Consider the following 20,455-nt stretch of genomic DNA (forward strand, 5'->3'; position numbering starts at 1 on the left):
TTTGTTTCTGAGTTTCTGGATATTCACTTTGTTAAATAGTACTAAACAGACTTAACAAAAAGAAAATGGTCCATGGGTCAGGAATCATGTCTCATTGGTGCTGAAAAGAAAATCTCATTCATTTCTCCCTTCCCCCTTCTCTCTTTCTCTCTCACCTTTTTTCCCTTCCTTTTCTTAGGCCCGCCTGGCGGTTGAACTCAGAGACTGGGCTTTGTCCCTGAGCCTCTTTGTGCCAAGGGTAGTGTCCTATCACTGAACCTTTTCTGAGTAATTTATTGAAAATAAAGAGTTTAATGGACTTTCTTGCCTGGGCTGGCTTTGCATGGCTTTCCACAGATCTCAGCCTCCTGAGAAGTTAGCGTTACAGATGTGATCTTTGGTCTTGGAATTTTTAATTACACTTAAAAGATGTGCTAAATCAAAGCAATCTTTTCTGTTTCTTTCTTTTTTTTTGGAAATATAACATGGTCAGTAAAGGATATGACTAGTTGGTCTATATGTTCTTGAAATTTTGAGATAGTTTCAAGAATTAATGTTCTCTTTTTGTTTTAAATTCTTGCACGAAAGGATAATCAGATGATTCTAATGAGTTTCACTGAATGGAAATGACTCTTGGAGCTATAATTCTCTATTGACTCTTTGATTTCATGTTACACAGCCCTTAAACCATTTGAAACTGTTTTCTCTTGGTTTCATGATCCATTTTTTTCCCTTGGTTTATCTATATCATTGTTAGTTTTCTTTGATCACTTTTTTTTTGCCAGTTCTGAGCTTGAGCTCAAGGCCTGAGCACTGTCCTTGGACTTTCACAAGGCTAGAGCTCTATCACTTGAGCCTCAGCACTACTTCCAACTTTTATTTTTACTTCCTTTTGCTGATCACTGTCGTGTCTCAATGAATTAAGCTAGATTCACCCACCATTAACAGGAAAGCAGGCATGGGATTGCATGTACAACTGAGTTAAGCCACTGTGGCTTGTGCTTAAGGATCTGAAAATAACTTTTCTTCTTTGTAATGTAGCATGATAACTGAACAATGACTGATAAGATATGTGTGAGGGGAAAACAATGTTTTGGAAGAAATGTACTCCCTTTTTTTTGTGCCAGTCGTGGGGCTATAAACTCAGGGCCTGGGCATTGTCCTTGGACTTTCTCAAGGCTAGCACTCTACCACTGTAGCCACAGCACCATTTCTGGCTTTTTTCTGTGAATGTGGTACTGCAGGATTGAATGCAGGGCTTCCTGCATGCCAGGCAAGCACTCTACCACTGGGCCACACTCTCGGTGCCCCCACTATCTTATGTATGTAGCTGTAATCCCTATGTACATTATCTTGACAGCAAAATTAAATTTAAGGAAAAAGAATGAAAGGAAACACCAAAATGTTAACTGTGACATACTGATGGAAGGATTATACATGATTTTATCTTTCTCACTAATAATTCAACAAAAATATGTTCCCTTTCCATACAGATATTTACAATTAGTCAAGAATTGTCCACTAGAGTACCAAGAAAAAATTCACAGGAGAATTCACTTTGTGGGAACAGGAAACATGTGTGGATTTAGTGAGGTGTTTCCAAATGTTCTGAACTCACTTAGTAACAACTGTCACTAGAAAATGCCATCTGCACTACGATTTATTTAATATTTAGCTAATATTTATTCACTACTCAGCTTTGTCTTCAGTCATTATTCTATGGACTCATTGGGTTAATTTGTTCATTTCGATTTATCCTTACCATGCACAAAACAAAATTTAATTAACCTTTAAATAAAAATGTCACATGCTGGAGATATAGTTTGGAAGCCTAGAACATCAAAGTCCCTGAGATGGATCCTTAGTAGTGCAAAACCAAGTCAGTTTAAAAGGCATTTTGAGCCAGGCACAGGTGGCTCATGCCTGTAGTCCTAGCTACTCAGGAGACTGAGATCTGAGAATGGCAGTTCAAAGTCAGCCTGGGCAGAAAAGTAGATGAAATCTTATCTCCAATTAATCACTCAAAAACAGAAGCTAAGAATGAAGCTGAAGTTCAAGTGGTAGAGAATTAACTTGAGGAAAAATTAAAACCTCAGGGAAAGTGCCAGGCCCTGAATTCAGGTCCCATGGCTGGCATGAAAAAATGCCACTTTGAATACTGAGTTAACTGTCCTAATGGCATGAAGAGAATTCAAACAACCGTCCTCTTTTTTGTTTGTTTGTAAGACTTGAACTCTGAGCCTGGGAACTGTCCATGAGCTCTTCAGCTCAAGGCTAGCACACTACCACTTATGCCACAGTGACACTTCTCGTTTTCTGGTGGTTAATTGGAGATAAGTCTCACAGACTTTTGTGCCTGAGCTGGCATTGAACAGCAATCCTCAGATCTCAGCCTCGTGAGTAGCAAGGATTGCAGGTGTGTGCCCCAGCACAAGGATCACAACACTCTTTTACTGAGACTTTTCTGGTTATATGTAGACAGATCTAGTTAAGAAATTGTGGGCTTCAGCAATGTGGGAAAAAATGCAGCTAAGTACATTTCCTGGTACATTTGGAAAGAGAAGTAACAGAAAAGATTATTTTGTGGTTTTCTTTTCTTGGAGCTTGAATTCAAGACCTGCACACTGTACCCTGAGCTTTTGTGTTCAAGACTGGCACTCTACCACTTGATCCAGTTCTACTTCTGAACTTTTGTGTTTATTTGGAGAGAAGAGTCTCACAAACTTTTCTGCTTGGGCTAGCTTTAAGCCATGATCCCCAGATCTCAGCTCCCGAGTAGCTAGGATTACAGTCAGGCATGAAGCACCTGTGCCAGCTTGCATAGAAAAGGTTTTGAAGAGGATGGTGAGATAAGGAGCTGTCTGTGTAGGTGTGATCAAAAGAGAAACTTACATTTGTTATTGGATCACTTTCATTCTCCGTAACACATCCCTGAAGATTAAAGTTGAGAGCTCTACAAATGATCATAATTCGCTTGGCTGCTTTCTCTTCAAAGGGTCTGATTATGAACTCAGGTTCTAAAACATCCTTTTTCTGAAGTTTCAAGGTCTTAAAAAAACAAATGTTTCAAAGTTTTAGTCATCAAAATACTCATGATGGAAAAGGAATTTTATATGGGAAACCTTGGTTGTAAGGGGCCAAGTGTACATCTACTCAGAAAGAATTCTGACTTACATCTATGTCTGGATCCAGCAGGAAAAGATTCAGCCTCTCCATGTTTCGCGTTGTCTTAACACTATCTTCTGTTTCTGTGAGGTACTACAGACAAAGCCAGATTAGTCTAAGTCTGTACCCAGCCCTTTCCACATCACCAAGAAGCAGGCTCTCTACCAATTAAATCTCATCAATTAACATCTGGAAAATCTTGGAAATACATGCTGTAACTTTCCAATGCTTTGTGCATTGGTTAATGAAAAATTCTGAATTACATTAATCTATTTCTGAAATGAAAGCATTCCATCTTCTCCCTGACAGTAGTAAGTAATAAATAGCTCCAATTTCTTTGCAATAGAATCTCAACTTCATTACTTTGGCAAAGTCTGGGTGAAGGCTGTTCTCTGAAGAATCGGTCTCTTCCAGCGTGCATTCACAAGTCACAGAATTATCCAGTGGATCTTGAAAATATAGATCAAGACAGGTAATTAAGTTCTGCTGTGTTTTGTAGTACTGGGATTTGAACACAGTGACTCAAGCTTGCTAGACAAGTATTCTTCTAATTAAGCCAAGTTGTTTCAAAGTCTAATTTTTGCCTGGGGTAGCCTCAGATTGCTCTCCCGCCTCTGCCTCCTGCCCAGCTGAGATTACAGATTCTGGCTTATTGGTTGAGATGAGGAACTCCCTCATGTTTTTGCCCAGGCCGGCTTCAAACTGTGATACTCCCGACCTTTGCCTCCCAAGTAGGTAGAATCACAAGCATGCTTCACTCTGCCCAGATTTGTTCAGAGACTTTTCTAGCCTCTGAGAATATCAAATAGGGTAGACTCAAGAGCTCAGAACATTGATACTAAACCTTCTTGTTCTCTCTCCTAGGGAAATAACACCTCTTGGAAAGCATTTGATCTTTACCATGATATCATCTCACGGTGACAAGAGCATTGCCTCCTTACCACACTACACATACACTTAAGAGTTGTCTTGACTCTGTTCAATCACACATAGTAGAGCTCTCAAAAATATATAAATATGTGTGATAACTGTCACAATGTCTGTTCCAAACCTATTATCTAGCTTCATTGACTAAAACTTTGTAGGACCGTGAAAAGATTCATGTGCTAGGTGATTATTGCTTAGTAAATAATAGATGAATGAGAAATGCTGGCCATGGCAAATAGTCATATCAGAATCCACAACAGTTTTCTTCCTTGTTATCCTACTTTGCAGCACACAGTCCTTAGAACACTACAACGTCAGTATACTGGGGTTCCTAATGCTGCACCCTGCCATGGAGTGCCATGTGAAAAATGTCTGAAGTAGCTTTTCCCTTGGCAGTGGTGCTGGATTCTGTGGCCAGAGAACTTGGCCTTCACAGAGCAGTGAATGGGATGGAAGCCTATCGCCCTTCCTTCCCTTTTTCTTGCCCCATTTTCTTTGCTGGAATGAACTAGAATCTCAGGAGGCAACTGAATAGAAAAACAACCTTTTTTTTCCCCCCCAGTTATTGGGCTTGAACTCTGGGACTGGGTGCTGTCCCTGAGCTCTTCAGCTCAAGGCTAGAACTGTACCACTTGAGCCATAGTGCCACTTCCTGTTTTCTAGTGGTTAAGTGGAGATTAGACTCTCATGGACTTTTGTGCCTGGGCTGGCTTTGAACCATGATCCTCAGATCTCGGCCTCCTGAGTAGCTAGGATTACAGGCATGAGCCACTGGTGTCAGGCTGAAAAACAATCTTTATAAAATAATCTTAAGAAAATCTCTACAGGGGCCGGGAGTTTGGCCTAGTGGTTAAAGTGCTTGCCTATCATGCATGAAGACCCGGGTTCGATTCCTCGGTACCACATACATAGATAAAAGCCAGAAGTGGTGCTGAGGCTCAAGTGGTAGAGCCCTAGCCTTGAGAAAGTCCAAGGACAGTGCTCAGGCCCTGAGCTCAAGCCCAGGACTGGCAAAAAAAAAAGAAAATCTCTACATATATCATATATACTCCAGAAACCTTCACAAAGAAGCAGGTCTCAAGATGACCCAAAAGAACAAGTGTAAGGCACCTTTGTAACTAAGAGGAAGCAATGTGAATTCTCCTTTATAGTCTATGATCCATTCATTAAATGTAATGACTCAGGGGGAGGAGTGAGTCCCAGGGGAGGGAGATAGATGAATGAAGAGAAGGGTGGGAGAATGCAGTCAAAATAGTCGATATATGTATATGACACTCAAACTATGAAAACTGAGGGAATGGTGGGATTGAGAGAGGTGAGAATGATGAAAGGGATGATACTGATTGAGATGCATTATATTCATAAACTGACAGAGCAAATTAAAGCCCTTTGTGCAAGTACCTGTAGATAATTTTTAAAAGTAGAAGAATTAAGACAGTACCACTCTGTTTAAAAAATAAAATGAAATAGGTCAAATCAAGACAAAGATAAAAGAAATGTAATTAAAGGCAAAAGTCCACACACTATCACTGTAAGGTAACTTACTTCCCATTAAAGGTGGCTACATGTTGGAGATGTCCAACATCATTTTCAGAATCGCAATCTTGTATCATACTCTGTTAACTCACAATCATACCAAAGTCACACTAATCCACTATTCTTCACTGAAAGCACTGGTCAAGGATGTGTGAGCTGTGCACATCAGTGAGTACAATTCCTGCAGCTTCAATGAACCAAAAGCATAGGTCACACATGGAAAAGCCCCAGTGGCTCCCTGAACTCTCACCCAGCCCCAGATCCGCCAGCTCTGTGCTTCTTCTCCCCTGGAGAGGCCCTTCAGGACTGATCTGCAGGATACGATTCAGGGTGTGGATCCACTCGTCCATGTCTGACTCTGTCTCAGCTGCCAGCACAAAGTAAGTCAGGTCATTCATTTTCAATTCAAAGGCGTACTTTCTTAATCTGTTATTCTGTGGCATAGCAAAAACAAAAAGAAAGGAAGGAAAACCAACGGTAAATCTCAGCGAATAAGAGACATTTTATGTGGGATTGGGATTGTAGGAAGTCAAATAAACAGGCAACATAAAGAATAAAGGAAACTTTCCAGAAGAGGACAAAATTTTACACAAGAAGAAATCATGGTGTTTGGTTTCTTTCAACAGTTTGCCCTAAGAAATACTTTATGTCGGCATTTTGTTGATTAGATGGGTGTACTGGCTTACAAAGTTCATCTTCAGGCAGAAATGTGAGTATATTCCAGTGTTTTTCAAATAATTGGTTAGAGACTGTGCCTTCCTCTTCTCACCTATCGTTCAGCCCGTGGTTCTCTACAGTCAGGCTTCTGAGACCTGTTGCTCCAGAGGCAGTACCTGTCCATAGCACTACTAGGCTCTCTGCTGTTTTAGTATCCAAAGGATATTTCCTTCTCTGTTTCCTCAGAATGAATATGGGGGGCAAGCTTCTTGAAGCTTTTATCTCCCTAGCCTGAATTACCATCGTCTATTCTAGTGGTTTTTTCCCCCCATCAATTGATTTTACCACTTTTCTGTCTCCACTAGTGGCTTTTCCTTCCTTCACTTGAGGCCTTCTGACAATAATTCTGTCTCTATCTTAGACTCCTTTCTTTCTCATTTTGTTCTGTGGCTTGAAAGGGCATTCAGATGCAATACTATCCCAATATCAGCTGTAGCTCTGGCTTCTCTAACAACCTTTAGATTCTTCTCATGTGACTTTTCTTCCTCGCATTTGGTAACCAACCCAAGAGCTCTTGCTCTAGTTCCCTGTCATCTTTCTTGCTGCCACAACCCTAAAATGGGTGCCCTTCATTCTCTGCATATTCTCCCAAGCATAGAGGTTACAGACCTTATACACTTGTATTTATTCTTCAAACCACAGCTGAAAAAAATCTTTGTTAATCCCTAGCCTAGAACATGAGGACATAGGTTCTTATCCTCAGAACATGTAATATGATATGGAATTATACACTATTCACTTTTCTTTGTTTGCTTTGATAAATACATGTCTCCTTCACATCTGTCCCTGAGGCTTGGGCCAGTTTTGTTCACTATTGGATCTCATAATAGAACTAATATACAGAAGATCTAATCAACAAGATTGAAAATAGTCATACTTTTGAGTGTAAGAGAGTATGTTTTTCTAATAGGGAAAAGTGGATAAATATATGGTCAAAAGCATGGTCAAACACATAATTGAAAAATAGAAATTCTTGGCCCTGTGTTGGATTAAAAGGATTGATGGCATAAGCGGATACTTTAGTGGTCAGGTAGGCCTTTCCCACAGGTGAAGGTTTAAGTTGAAATCTGTAGAAAGGAGTAGACCATTTAAAGATTTAAAAGGGCAAGGGTGGCAGGGGATGGGGGAAGGGAAAGAGGTTGTATGTATGCATGGCAAAAAGGAAAAAAAGGAAAAATATCAGAAAGTGAAGCAGAATGAAAAATTAGTCAGTGGAAAAGTTGATTATAATTTTTGCTGTGAAACATCATAGGCCAAACATCACAGTGTAGAGACTTCCAAGAATTTTCTAGTATTAGCTGCTGTTTCTTTGCTTTATAATGACTCATTCATAGAGTTCACAAGTATGATATTGGCAGAAGATAACATTTATCCCCAATGCTTACTCTGGTGATTGTACTCACCCATAAAAGAGGGGTCTGTCACCCATTAAAGAGGGGCCTGCCAAGTTAGTGCTTTGTAGTGGGCAGAAATACATTCAATTTCTACCCTCACAGAATAAGGGAGACAGGCATTATCCAAAGAATCCCACAAATAAAAATTGGAAAATAAATGTACTTACACTGTATATGCATATTTAAATGAGAACATTGGCCTCTGAGAGCATAAGAAAGAATGACTGGGATAAAGCTAAGGGGAAAGTCAGATTTGCACTTTGAACAGATCATTTTGGCTTCAGTGAAAATAGAGGTGAGGGGAAACAAAAAGGGTAGCCTGTTACTTACTGTGCAAAGAGAGTATGTAGGCAGCTAGTTTTAAAAGGAAAATAACTAGGTACCCACCTCTCAGGAAGAGTGGGGCAGATTCCCTCTGTATATACTCTCATATTTCATTTTGGAAGATACTGATGATGGTAGTCTATAAAATTGCCCATGACACTCACTGATAGACTGAGTCTAAGGGATTTATATTAAGGTGCTAGTTCTTCACAAAACAATAGGAATAGAAGTAGATACTCAAAAGACAACCAGAAATGGACCTACTAGGATATTGCCAAGCATCTTAGTGCAGCATAATGAAAGCGAACCGTTAGTGTTGTCTTCAGAATAAATATGAAGGACTATATTCAACTAATCTGAGGTTGTAAATAATGTGGAGAAGCAGATGGAAAGTTCTGCAATTTGTTTCCAATGGGCTGACATTAAAAATAGGTCAAGATGCAACTTGGTCTCAAAGACAGATGCCAAGTAGAAATGAACCACTCTGGTATGTAAATAAAAATTGATTTTCTGAATTGTATTGTGTACTTCAGATGATTTAAACATGATTTCCAACTTTGAGGGCATTATTAAAATACTTCTAAAACCTTGAGCAGTGTATAAGAAGCTCTTGTTTCTCAAAACAGGACATTTAGAGATGAAATAGATATCTGACTTGCAATTCTCCAAGCTGAAGTATTTTCCATTTCTTCTAGAGAAAATGAATCACTTTCAGTGTTGAAAAGCTTATGCTGGTAGTGATTAGGATGCATGAGAGCTTTTCTGTCTCAGTCTTTGTAATCCCAATGATCATAGCATAGGGAACAACAAAAAAAGAAAGAAAAAGTGGCAGTAGAAAAGCAAGGGGATGTTGCTGGAATGGTAAACAAGGACTAATCATGAATGATTACATTTTCTTCACATTTTCCTTCATATTTTTCCTTAAATGTGAGTTCTTTGAAGACCATGTTACTACTCTGGTCAATGAAGCTCACCAAGGTTATTTCTGTGATTACCAAGGCCATCTGTGTGATTCCATAAATAAGCGAAAACTGAAAATGTTCTCCTGTTCTATAAAGAATTTAATGTACTGTAGCAAACAGATATGCTTCTACAATGTTCTGCTCATCTGGAAACATCTCAAATTATACACACTCCAAGAAAACTAATAATCCAGGAGACTGAACACCAAAGTCACCCAGACAAAATATTCTATTATGTCTATGATTCTGCTAGCATCATTTAATTTTTTTGCAGGAATAAAAGAAAAGCTTTCCATGGTTCAATTTACATTTTAATTCCATAAAGGGTCATAACCTATGTAAATGGTATGTGTAGAATACAATAATGTAACTAATATAAAATAAATAATGTACTGTAATAAATATGGCATCAGGCAATGGTAAACATAATCTTATTCTTGCATGGTTTATCAGGACTTACTCTTTGAAATATGCCACTCATCTCTCATTTGCACACACAGCTTTTTTGGTTGTTATTTTAGCCTGGGTATCCTTTCCATAGAATGGGAACTCTTTTAAGACAGGAGTTAACCTATCTTCATATTTGGCTTTTCCACAGTGTTGTGCATGTACTAGCTTTCCCAATGTATACTTGCTCACATGAATGCTGTTTCTAATGCTCATTGCCATACACATGGTAGTGTTTATGTTCACATAACTTATGTAGGATAAATGTAAATTTATACGGCCAGGGTCACCTTGTCTGCGATAAAGGGCACATCTCTGCAGGTATCTTTTTGTACTTCCAGACATTTCTCTATCTCAAATCTAATTTTTTTGTTTATTATCTTTGTGAATTACTAAAACCATGTTATCTGTCTGCATTTTATTTTAATAAACATGGAGAATAGTAATACATATATCAACTGTTGTCAGATGATTCATTAGACAAAGAAAGTTTCAAGTATTATTCTAGTTGTTATGGAGCCAGAAAACTTCAGCCATGGTTTTTAGATTCATTTTCTTTCAATGTTTCACTGCTCCTTCCCTTGGGTGACTCTCTTTAGGAAGGAGCAATGCAAGGTCAGCCTGTATCTCACATCTGGGCCCAGTTCACACTGGACCTCCAATTTTTAGCTTCTGATTAGACTCATGAGGTCCTTTTAATGGACCCAATAGCTACAAGGTGGCAGATTCAACACCTAAAAATAAACCATTATTATTATAGAGGCAGAGACTGTGTATGGATGAGATCTGGGGGCCATTTGTTCTGTTCTTCAGGACAAGGATTTGATATGCAAGCATGGATGGATGAGTAAAGGAATGGACAAATAAATGAACGAATAAATTAAAACTCTGAAGGAACAAGAGGTCACACAGAGGTAAATATTCCTTAGTCTCAGGGCAAAAACTGAAGTGGTGAAATTAAGAGGAATCTGCTCTAGATGGAGCCTGCCAGGCTGCAAGCTAGGTCTAATTCTGTTTGATAATATTCCAAAAAGAAGTAGAAAGCCGGAATTAGGGTTTTTGTATATTATTATTATTATTAACAATCCAAGCTAATCAGAAATCACAACATCTTTGAGAAAGTGAAGCTGGGGTTTCTCTCTGCTTCAGGTCCCCCTTGTAACATATAGTTAAAGAATTGGGCCAGGAGTTTGGCCTAGTGGTAGAGTGCTTGCCTAGCATGCATGAAGACCTAGGTTCAGTTCCTCAGTACCACATACATAGAAAAAGCCAGAAATGGTGCTGTGGCTCAAGTGGCAGAGTGCTACCCTTGAAGAAAAAGCCCCAGGACAGTACTGAGGCCCTGAGTACAAGCCCCAGGACTGGCAAAAAAAAATAATTCAAATTGTTATTGGGAAAATACAATGAGTCTGAAGAAAGCAAACTAAAATGGTATATTTATTTACGATTGCTATGAACTTGAACTCCCTTGAACTCCCTAAGACTATCCAAAGAAAGATTTCCTCCCCTTCCCCTCCCCCTCTCCCCCCCTCTCCTCCCCCTCCCCTTCTCTTCCCCCTCCCCCTCTCCTCCCCCTCCCCCTCTTGTTCCCCCTTCCTCCTCCTTCTCCTCCTCCTCCTCCTCCTCCTCCTCCTCCTCCTCCTCCTCCTTCTTCTTGTTTAATTCAAGGGAGACTTGCAATGATTCCTGACTAAAGAGATCTGATTCATTCTGGTTATTCATTTGTTCTGTGCTTTTGTGTGTCTATGACTCATCCCTGGGCACAGTGTGTGCTGAGAATGTCCTAATGCCATGATTAAGCCTTCCACTATCTCTCACTTGAAATCTTGCCAGCTATAAACATTTATAAGCCCAAAAAGCTGTTATACTATAAAAACTGGAACCCACACATAAGGTGATAAATGAACATAACTAGGAACATAAATGTAGAGCTATTTATTGGAACCTTCTTTTAAAGACATCTGGGCAAAAATCCGTCTTGGTTAATCCTATAGACCCAGCTTTGCTGTGAAGACTTGCAGCCTGACCTAGAAGAGTTCACTGTCTTATACTTCTAGAACATCCCATGGATTCTTCCATTCGTATATCCATTATTGCTCTTATGATACTGAGCAAAAGTGAGCTTGTGGTTATCATGATCCTCCCTGAGTGTGACTTAACGGGGAATTGAATGCCCTGTGCATAAGCAGTACTCCTAGCATATCACAGACACTAAATAAATCTGTTGAATAGATGCCTTAATTGATGAACAAATAAAGAAATTGACTAGTCAACATCGTTAGGTAGAAATTTCAGCAAGATAAATCAATGTTTACTAAGAGGCTTTCACTCATTGGAATGTGTTTCCTCCAAAGTTGTAGACTTTGTGAATAATGTAACCACTAGAAAAGAAAGGTGGAAAGCATTGTATCCCCCAGATATTTTGGAAATGTGTTCACATTTATTTTGACTTTATGGATGAGATCTGAGATCAGTGCCTTCACGTAGCTACTGGTCAAACTATGGCTTTCACACTGACCTACATGGCTACCTTGTAAGCTTGTGCTTCCCCTAACAGGACGCTTTTTAACACAGGGAAAATAACACAGTCTAGATACGATGTGATGGAGAAGAGATGCCTGCAGTGGAAAGGCAGATGAAAGACCTAAGTTGTGGGTACAACACTGAGTTCTATGACCTTTAGAGGAGGAATGATATTACATATAATAGACTATATGTCTGTAAACTTAATACAACACAAAAAAATGCAATGACACTTTTATTTTTAAAATGTCCACTTGCTTTCCAGAGCACACTTTTCAAGTACACCTGGGAAAGAAAATATTTTAAAATTTCAGCCTAATGTCTACAACATGCAGTTATTGTTCTCAAAACTACTGCCAAACACTGACTTACTTCTCCTTGTGATCAGCAACAGGCAACTATCTTAACTCTCCACTAAGATCTTTATTGCCCTTTTCCATATGCAGAGCTAGAGTCTGCATTAAAAAGCAATTAGCTTTTGCTTCTAGCAGACTACTCAACAACACATAATTAATCCTTTCCTTTTAAAGTTCAGCCTTATTACTTTCTGGAGGCATCTCAGATTTTAACAGATGAACTGCCCAGAAATAGGACTAGGAGAATGGAGAGAACTCAGTTTTTCATGCATGTATCGAAGGGCCCCCAATAATAAGTTCAAGATGTCAACCCAGATAGGACATAACAAACTGTTGAGCCCCCAAGGCTTGTTGATCATAGCAAATACAGACAACTCTTGTGGCTGAAACAAGTTACTTACCTTCAAGGAGCCAGAGTTTTGTGAAATATGATGAGATTGCTCCTTGCTTCAGTATGTACACAATAAGAAACAACAAAGGAGTGCCATCAGTATCAAAAGAATAACTATTTTGAATGGAAGCACATGTGTCCAATGACTATGCAGAGGATGAGGAATGTGGAATGTTTCTGCTTCCCTTTGCCTCAGCAGTTAGGATAACTGTTAAACTATGAAGAACTTCCAGAACAGCATTGGCTATTAAAAGTACTATGTCCATTTGTGATATGAAACTTTCAGGAATCAAGATAAAACTCCTCTTTGCAAAAGACCCTCTCTTAGAAGAAAGGTGATAGGTATGTCCACTGTGACATTACACCTTCTTATTACCTAGTTATGAAGACCACATTTATAAAGTGCAAACCTTGAACTATGTGAAGTGCACAAAACCTTTCTGAATTTCCATAGCTTAGTGGATTTGTACATAGTAAACACACAGTGGTCGTTTTCTTTCTTCAATAAATATATCAGGGGTGCATGTTCTTTGCTGAGTTCCCACAATCTATAATACTCCTTGAATTATGAAGATTGCTCATAAATATTTGCTGAATGCACTTTGAAATGGAAAAAGTCCAGGGGAAAAAGGATTTGCACTCACCTGCACCACACCTGTGCAGGAATCCAAAAAGATGCAGCCTTTTGGTTCTTTGGATATTTTTTCATCTTTGTAAAAGTTCATAATGTAGGAGTTGTCTGGTAACTGAGTCAGCTGGAAATAGCGCTTTTTGAATGACTACAATAAAGGAAAAGACAATAGAAGGGAGATGTTCAAATTGCAGTATGCTGGTTACTCAGGAATATTAATATTCTGCTAATTCCTTTAGCAAGGCATTGTTCAGGGGAAAGAACATTCATAGTTCTTCACAAATAAACTACGACATATGCTCAATACAAATGACTCTTCTTTGTGCTGTGACAGGAAGAAAGACTCGGGGAAGATGATTAGTCTTGAGGTGTCCTTACCCGGACAGTGACGGTATTGTTCACTGTGCTGTTAAAATTCCCCTTGTAGAGCCAGCCAGACTTGAACACGCCCGTTCCTCCAGCTCCGCCACCTCCCTTAGAGGATGAGTGGGAAGTGGTATCCTGTGCAAAAGGCATCATCAGTAGAACCGTCAATACCACACATCGCAGAGTCTACACTCTACGCTTAAAATCCTTCCTTGCCTCTGACTCATCTGCAATAATCATGTTCAATGTCACAACAAACAGGATTAACTTTGCTTAAAAGCCCCAACTGAATAGGGCCTTGCTGCTGAGGAGGAACTGGGAAGAGTGGAAAGAGCTCAAGACAGGAGCCGAGGAGCCTCATGTTTAAACATTTTGCACTCAACAACCCACTTACTTCATCCTTATCAGCATCTTCATGGTCAACCTCAAAGGAATGGGAAGGAAGTTTCTCTGCTTTGTATTCTGCTCTGGTATTTAAAAAGAAGAAAAAAAAAATGAAACATTCTGGTTTGTCATTGTAATCACGGCTGCATTTCAATTGTTCCCAGGGTGACAACCGTTATGCTAATTTAGCTCTTGTAAGTTGTTTAAGCTTTATCATCTTAAAAACTGTGATATACTGCATGTCAGTGGCTCCTACATGTGCAGGAAGCTGGAATCTGAGGATCTCAGTTCAAATCCAGCCTGAGTAGGTAAATCTATATGGCTCTTAGGCCCAATTAACTACCAAGAGTTAAAGGACGTGTGGCTCAAGAGGTAGTGTGCCAGCCTTGAGGGATAAAGCTAAGGGACAGTGCCTGACCTTGAGTTCATGCATCTCATCGCCCCCCTCTAAAAAAATAATAACAGCAAAACTGTGAAGGTTCTATTATTTCCTCTGGAAGTATTAACTTCTCCCCAAACTTACATTTAAAAAATTTTTCTTGTTGGAATGATGTATAGAGAGGTTTTACGGTTACATTTGTCAGGTAGTAGGTGCATTACTTATCACTCCTTGATACCCCAAACTTATATCTTATCTCCCATAAGTAAGCAAACATTTTAAACTATGAAGTTATCATTTGCATCAACTGATATGCATCCTTTTGGGCTAGGTGAATGTAAGCTTGATGTATTTAAAGATTGGGTACTTCTGTCTTCAGTCTCAACTAGAATGTTAAGTAGCGGATGTATTACCTTTCCTGAGTAATCTGTACTTGACATGCTCGAGGCTACAGGATACCTATCTGAAGAGCGTCAGCTCTAAAAAATATGGTTTCTGAGAGCGAGCCTGTGCTATGGACACCAGCCAATGACAATCCCCTAACTGTGGCTCCTCAAAAGGCCACTTGACAGGATCTAGTGCCAGTTCTGTTGACTCCACCCTTTCCTTTGGCAGAATAGAAGCACCTGCTTCAGACATGGCCTCTTTGACCACCCTGGAGGAGGCAGAAGTTTTTATATACCATAAAAAGTCAAATTTTAGCTTTCCTTGCTTGATTCTACATCATAGTGAATGCTCAGTGGACTCTAGATTATATATCTGAGATTCAGACTTGTTCCTGTGAATAAAATCCCACAGATAGAAGTTGCATAGAATTGTATTTTCTTCAAAATGATTTGTTTTGTGTAGAAACAACCTCTCAGGGTGAAAAAAGATCTGAGGTAAATTTAGTCTTCCCCTTATAAATTGATTCCCGTGTTGATAGCATTCTGAAGAGGAAGAGAAGTGACCAAAGACATCAGTTCTTCCCAGTGTACATTTGCACAAGGGGCGAAGTGGGGTTTATGTGTTTTTAACCTCCCTGCGAGAGATGTAACCATTCCCAGTTTATGACAGAAAAAGTTAGAGCACATACACATAGAAATCACTCATTTTCGCCGGGAGTTTGGCTTAGTGGTAGAGTGCTTGCCTAGCATGCATGAAGAGCTGAGTTTGATTCCTTGGTACCACATACATAGAAAGAAAGCCAGAAGTAGTACTGTGGCTCAAGTGATAGAGTTCTAGCCTTGAGAAAGCCCACGGACAGAGCTCAAGGCCCAGGACTGGCAAAAAAAAAAAAAGAAATCAATCAATCATTTTCCATTTCTATTCAGACATTCCTCCCCTAAATTGTATTAAGACACTTATAGCATTTAGAATTGTAGCATTCAAAGGAACTAACTGTATTTAGATTATTGTGTCATCACATCACCTATGTTTAAACTTTTCTACCATCTCATCCTGAAATCATGGCCATTAGAAAATAATTCTCTGGGGTTGGGAGTATGGTCTAGTCGTAGAGCATACGAAGCCTTGGGTTCCATTTCTTGGTACCACATACACAGAAAAAGCCAGAAGCAGCACTGTGACTCAAGTGGCAGAGTGCTAACCTTGAGAAAAAGTGGTGAATAATAGTGTCCAAGCCCTGAGGTCAAATTCCAAGACTGGCAAACAAATCAAAACTAAACAAAACTAAAGTAATTCTCCATTTCCCTCTTTCTCTGTACCCACTTGTCACCACTGCTCTACTTTTGGTCTCTATGGATTTTGTTAGGCTTAGTGGAGTCATATACATTTTTATAAATCTGGTTTATTCTGTTTAGTTTAATGCCTTTAAGGTTCATCATGGGGTAGCATGTGTTAAGATGATCCCTAAGCATGTGACCTAAAATTATTTCCATGAACTATTTTTGCACAAAATTAAAGAGATTTAGTTTCATCTTGGAGACTTTGTGAGCTGTGTTGTTTTCTGTCTCTATGTGCAGTTTTAGTCCTTCATTGTTCCTCCCTCTTTCCCTTTTCCCTCTTCCCCCTTTCGCCTCGCCTCTCCCCTCTTCTCCTTTTCTCTCCTCTCCTCTCGTCTGCTCTCCTCTCCTCCCTTCCTTCATCCCTTTTCTCCTTTTCTTCTGTTTTGTATATTTGGGGAGTGAGTGAACTCAGGGCTTAGTGCTGGGTAGGGAAGCACTCTACCATTTGAGCCATGCTTCTGAATCTTTTGATTATGGGATGTGCTTTTGAGATTAGGCTTGATAACTTTGCCTACACTGGCTTCATTCTCTTCGTCATACTAAAGAGATGGAGTTGTAAGTGTATACCACCATAACTGGATATAGTCTACATTTCTTAGCAGCTCTTAGCAGCAAGGACTTGTAGGAATTTCCGTTTGTAACTTAATCAGCCCTTTCCCTTTTGTTACTGTGGATTTTCAATCTCTATTTACTGTGTGAATTACTGAAAAGGAAAAACAAGAAGGAATATCACTGATGTGAAAGGACAGAATTTCAAACGGATTTTTGGCAGATATCTTATTAATGATCTTTTTAGCTATGTAATTTTTGGTGATCAAAAGTGAGTTACTTTTTTTAAAAAGTATTTTGCTGCCATGATTTTTATCTTACATATTTGAATAAATGAGATGTACATGCTTCAAGTTAGAAACTGACAACAGTAGAGGTATTCTGAACAATGAAGTTCTTGGGATTGAGTGTTAAGGATGATTGTGAAATCATGAATCCTCTCTACTACCATTTTCTTCTTTCTTTCTTGTTTTGGCTGTGGTCTTTCTAAAATCTTGAACAGAAAGACAGCATTTACAAATTTAACATTTAACAGCAGAGGCCTAAAAGAAGAGGAGTAGGAAATACGTTTTCCAAGGCTATTTCTACTGCAAGCCTGGCACTCAATAAACATATCTTGATAGATGTACAGCTTACATGTATAGATATGTAGTAGTTCACATTTCCAAAATATTAACACATATTATCATCTGTTACTTATTTGGAAATCCAAAGAAGTTAAAAGTTTAAATGTATATTAAGGAGCACACTGATTTTTATGTAATTATGGGTGTGTACAATCAAACACTTGTATGGAATACTGAAGCTTTATATTACTGTCTAATCTTATCATTTTGCAAAAATTAAAATGAGTTTTCTTATTGACACATAGAAACACACAGTGGATGAGACTAAACATCTCTCTGAACTACTGTTATACTCAAAAAGATGATCTTGAGCTACCTTGAATAAGCATGCTAGGTAAGAGTGCAGACATTTTATCTCATCCAAAGGATTCTGGTGTAGCTGTAGCTATTTTTCTTTCCTGCAGAGCCTTAAAGATTGTATTAGTTTACTTTTGCATTGCAATCACCTAAAAACTCGACATAAAGTTTTAATGAAGAAGGATTTATTTTGACTCCGGGGGGCCATGTTTCTTGGTCCCATGTACCTCAGCAGAACATCATGGCTGCAGAACATGTACCAGAGGAGAGCTATTCTCCTCATGGTGGACAGGAAGCAGATGTAGAGAGAGACTAGGATATGATCTACATTGGTATGTCCCCAGTGGCTTCATTCCTCCAACAAAGCCCACTTCCTAAATATTTTGGACTCTCCCAAGCTAGTGCCACTAGCCGAGGATCAACCTCAACAGAGTATTCTGTATATAAACCATGAGCGATTGTTTAGTTTATCTGCTTCAATTGTCACGGATGTTAACTTGCCCTGTTCTTTTGGTCAGGGTCATGAGGGTTGAACATGTGGAGACCAATTTTATTTTAAGATGACTGGTAAATTATCCTCACTCCATCAAAACATTCTTTTTTCTTCTTAATGTCATCTGACATTTGAACAAAAAGCACCTTCTTTTACCATTTTGTTTGTATGACAAATTAAAAGCATTTGAACATACTCTATCCTCTTTCACCATCCAGGGAGAGGAAATAAGTTCCCTGTGATTCAGTGTGGGTGAGTTCTAATGCTCAATTTTAGATCGATTCCTTCAAGTATGTTCTCTGAAGAGAATGGGACAGGAGTGTTCTTGAATTTTTAAAAATAGGGACACAGTAATATAGAGATTGAGGGAAAAATACCTGTGAAAGGAAGGGGAAAGAGTAGAGAAAACTCAGGAAGAAAAGCAAAGACAAGCTTGAATGGCAGACATCCATATTTGGCTCTCTACTAGTCACTGTCCATAGTCTCCTTTTACTCTGAGTACACTATTCACTTTGGAACTACTTATTCTTCCCTCTTTCCTGGCATAGTGTACTACTTCCTCTTCCTAAAAAAAATCACTGTATGCACTTGTCAGAGCTTGTCATCAGATTCCACATTTCCATCTCCTTCCTTCCTTCCTTCCTTCCTTCCTTCCTTCCTTCCTTCCTTCCTCCAATATTTCTCTCTCTCCCTCCCTCCTTCCTTCCCTACCTCCCTCCCTTTTCTTTCATGTGCATCCTAGGACTTGAAGTAAGAGCCTAGAAACTGTCCCTGGAGTTTTTTTTTTTGTTGTTGTTGTTTTTGTTCTTTCCCTCAAGGCTTGTGCTTTACCACTTAAGCCACAATTCTATTTATTTCTGGTAATTAAATGGAGATAAGAGTTTCCATGATGATTTATTTTCTTCTTGGCTTGGCTTCAAACCCCCCATGATCCTCATATCTCAGCCTTTCGATGATCGAGATACTTAGGTGTGAGCCCTTGGCACCTGGCATTTTTTAATTACTATTTGTGGATTGCAGTATTGGCTAATTTCACAGCCCAACTTCCCCATTAACACTGACTCCCACAGCATATTTACAAGGAGAGAGGAAACACCTTTCTTAACTAGTAATGGAGAAATACACAAAAGGGCCAAAGGAAGGTTTATATGAATTTCAGTGGGTCAGACTAAAGTCTCATTGTTATTTTTTTCTCCCAGACCTCTCATCTGAAAGGTGGAAATGATGACTGAGATAGCCTATAAATCAGAGCCAAATTTCACCAGCTTATGCATTTAAATGAATTAATGAACAACCCAATTCAAAGGTGAAGGGAATGTCCAGAAACAGAGAATGACTAAATAAACTACAGTTGATTTCCACACAAAGAAGAGTTACTCATTACAGAATCTCATTACAGAAATACACCATATACAACATGGGCATCTTGGAAAGCCTGATGCTGAGGATAAGACACTGGCAGCGCAAGAATATACAGGGTGTGATTCTTATCATATGGAAACCTAAGTAAAGGCTAACTTTGGTGGAGGTTGTAGATAAGGACTGGAGCAGGAGAAGGTGCAGTAAACTCTGCGTTCATAAAGTTCTCAATGCAGATGGAAGCTGTTCAGGTAAAGTCATGTACAAGTGTCATTAAGTGGTTCACATATGATTTGTAATATAAAATTCACTTTATATACCCTACACTAGATTATAAACAAATGAATCTTTATATAATGGGAAGCATTTTAAGGTGTTTAAGAGACTGTGTTTGACATTTTAAACTTACTCTGCCAGGAAGAAAAAAATATGGCACTGAGAGATGCCATATTTTAGTCAGGCAGTTAATGTGGTAATAAAAACAATCGTAGAAAAAATATTTTCCAATGGCTGATATCTGTAATCCTAGCTACTCAGGAGGCAGACATCTGAGGATCTCAGTTCAATGATAGTCTATGGGGGGGTCTCTTTTTTCCAACCAATCATGGAAAATGCTGGAGGAGTTACTGTAGCTCAAGTAGTAGAATACTAGCCAGCCTTGAGCCAAAGAAGTCCATGGTCAGTGTCTTGACCCTGAGTTCAAGGCCTAGGATCAGGGAAAAAACATATATATTCCCCCTGTTCCCCGGAGATCTGAATAGAGGAAGTATTCAGTTCATTAAAGGCTTTTTTTCTGTCAGAAAATTTGCATAACCTTTTCTGAAGAGTAACCAAAAATCAAAAAATCAGAACTCATTTTTTTTTCAAAGAATAATCATAAATTCATACAAATGCCAGGAAGTTCTTAAGAATTTCCTAAACAT

The 20,455-nt window shown here is 39.0% G+C and overlaps 1 protein-coding gene across 3 annotated transcripts in view; it reads right to left on the reverse strand.

The window, feature by feature from the left end:
* Positions 1 to 20,455, reverse strand: part of Dock10 (dedicator of cytokinesis 10) — a 199,647-nt gene that overhangs the window by 91,339 nt on the left and 87,853 nt on the right. For all 3 annotated transcript variants that reach the window (XM_090354914.1, XM_090354915.1, XM_090354916.1), the window contains exons 5-11: positions 14,113 to 14,185; positions 13,731 to 13,853; positions 13,366 to 13,500; positions 5,858 to 6,041; positions 3,508 to 3,593; positions 3,154 to 3,237; positions 2,872 to 3,027 (exon numbers count right to left, since the gene is read on the reverse strand). In XM_090354914.1, the coding sequence (XP_090211040.1) occupies positions 2,872 to 3,027; positions 3,154 to 3,237; positions 3,508 to 3,593; positions 5,858 to 6,041; positions 13,366 to 13,500; positions 13,731 to 13,853; positions 14,113 to 14,185 (841 nt within the window). The remainder of the gene's footprint in view (positions 1 to 2,871; positions 3,028 to 3,153; positions 3,238 to 3,507; positions 3,594 to 5,857; positions 6,042 to 13,365; positions 13,501 to 13,730; positions 13,854 to 14,112; positions 14,186 to 20,455) is intronic.

Source organism: Megascapheus bottae, chromosome 21 (assembly GCF_031878675.1).
Source record: "Megascapheus bottae isolate mThoBot1 chromosome 21, mThoBot2.hap1, whole genome shotgun sequence".
In the NCBI taxonomy this organism is placed as follows: domain Eukaryota; kingdom Metazoa; phylum Chordata; class Mammalia; order Rodentia; family Geomyidae; genus Megascapheus; species Megascapheus bottae.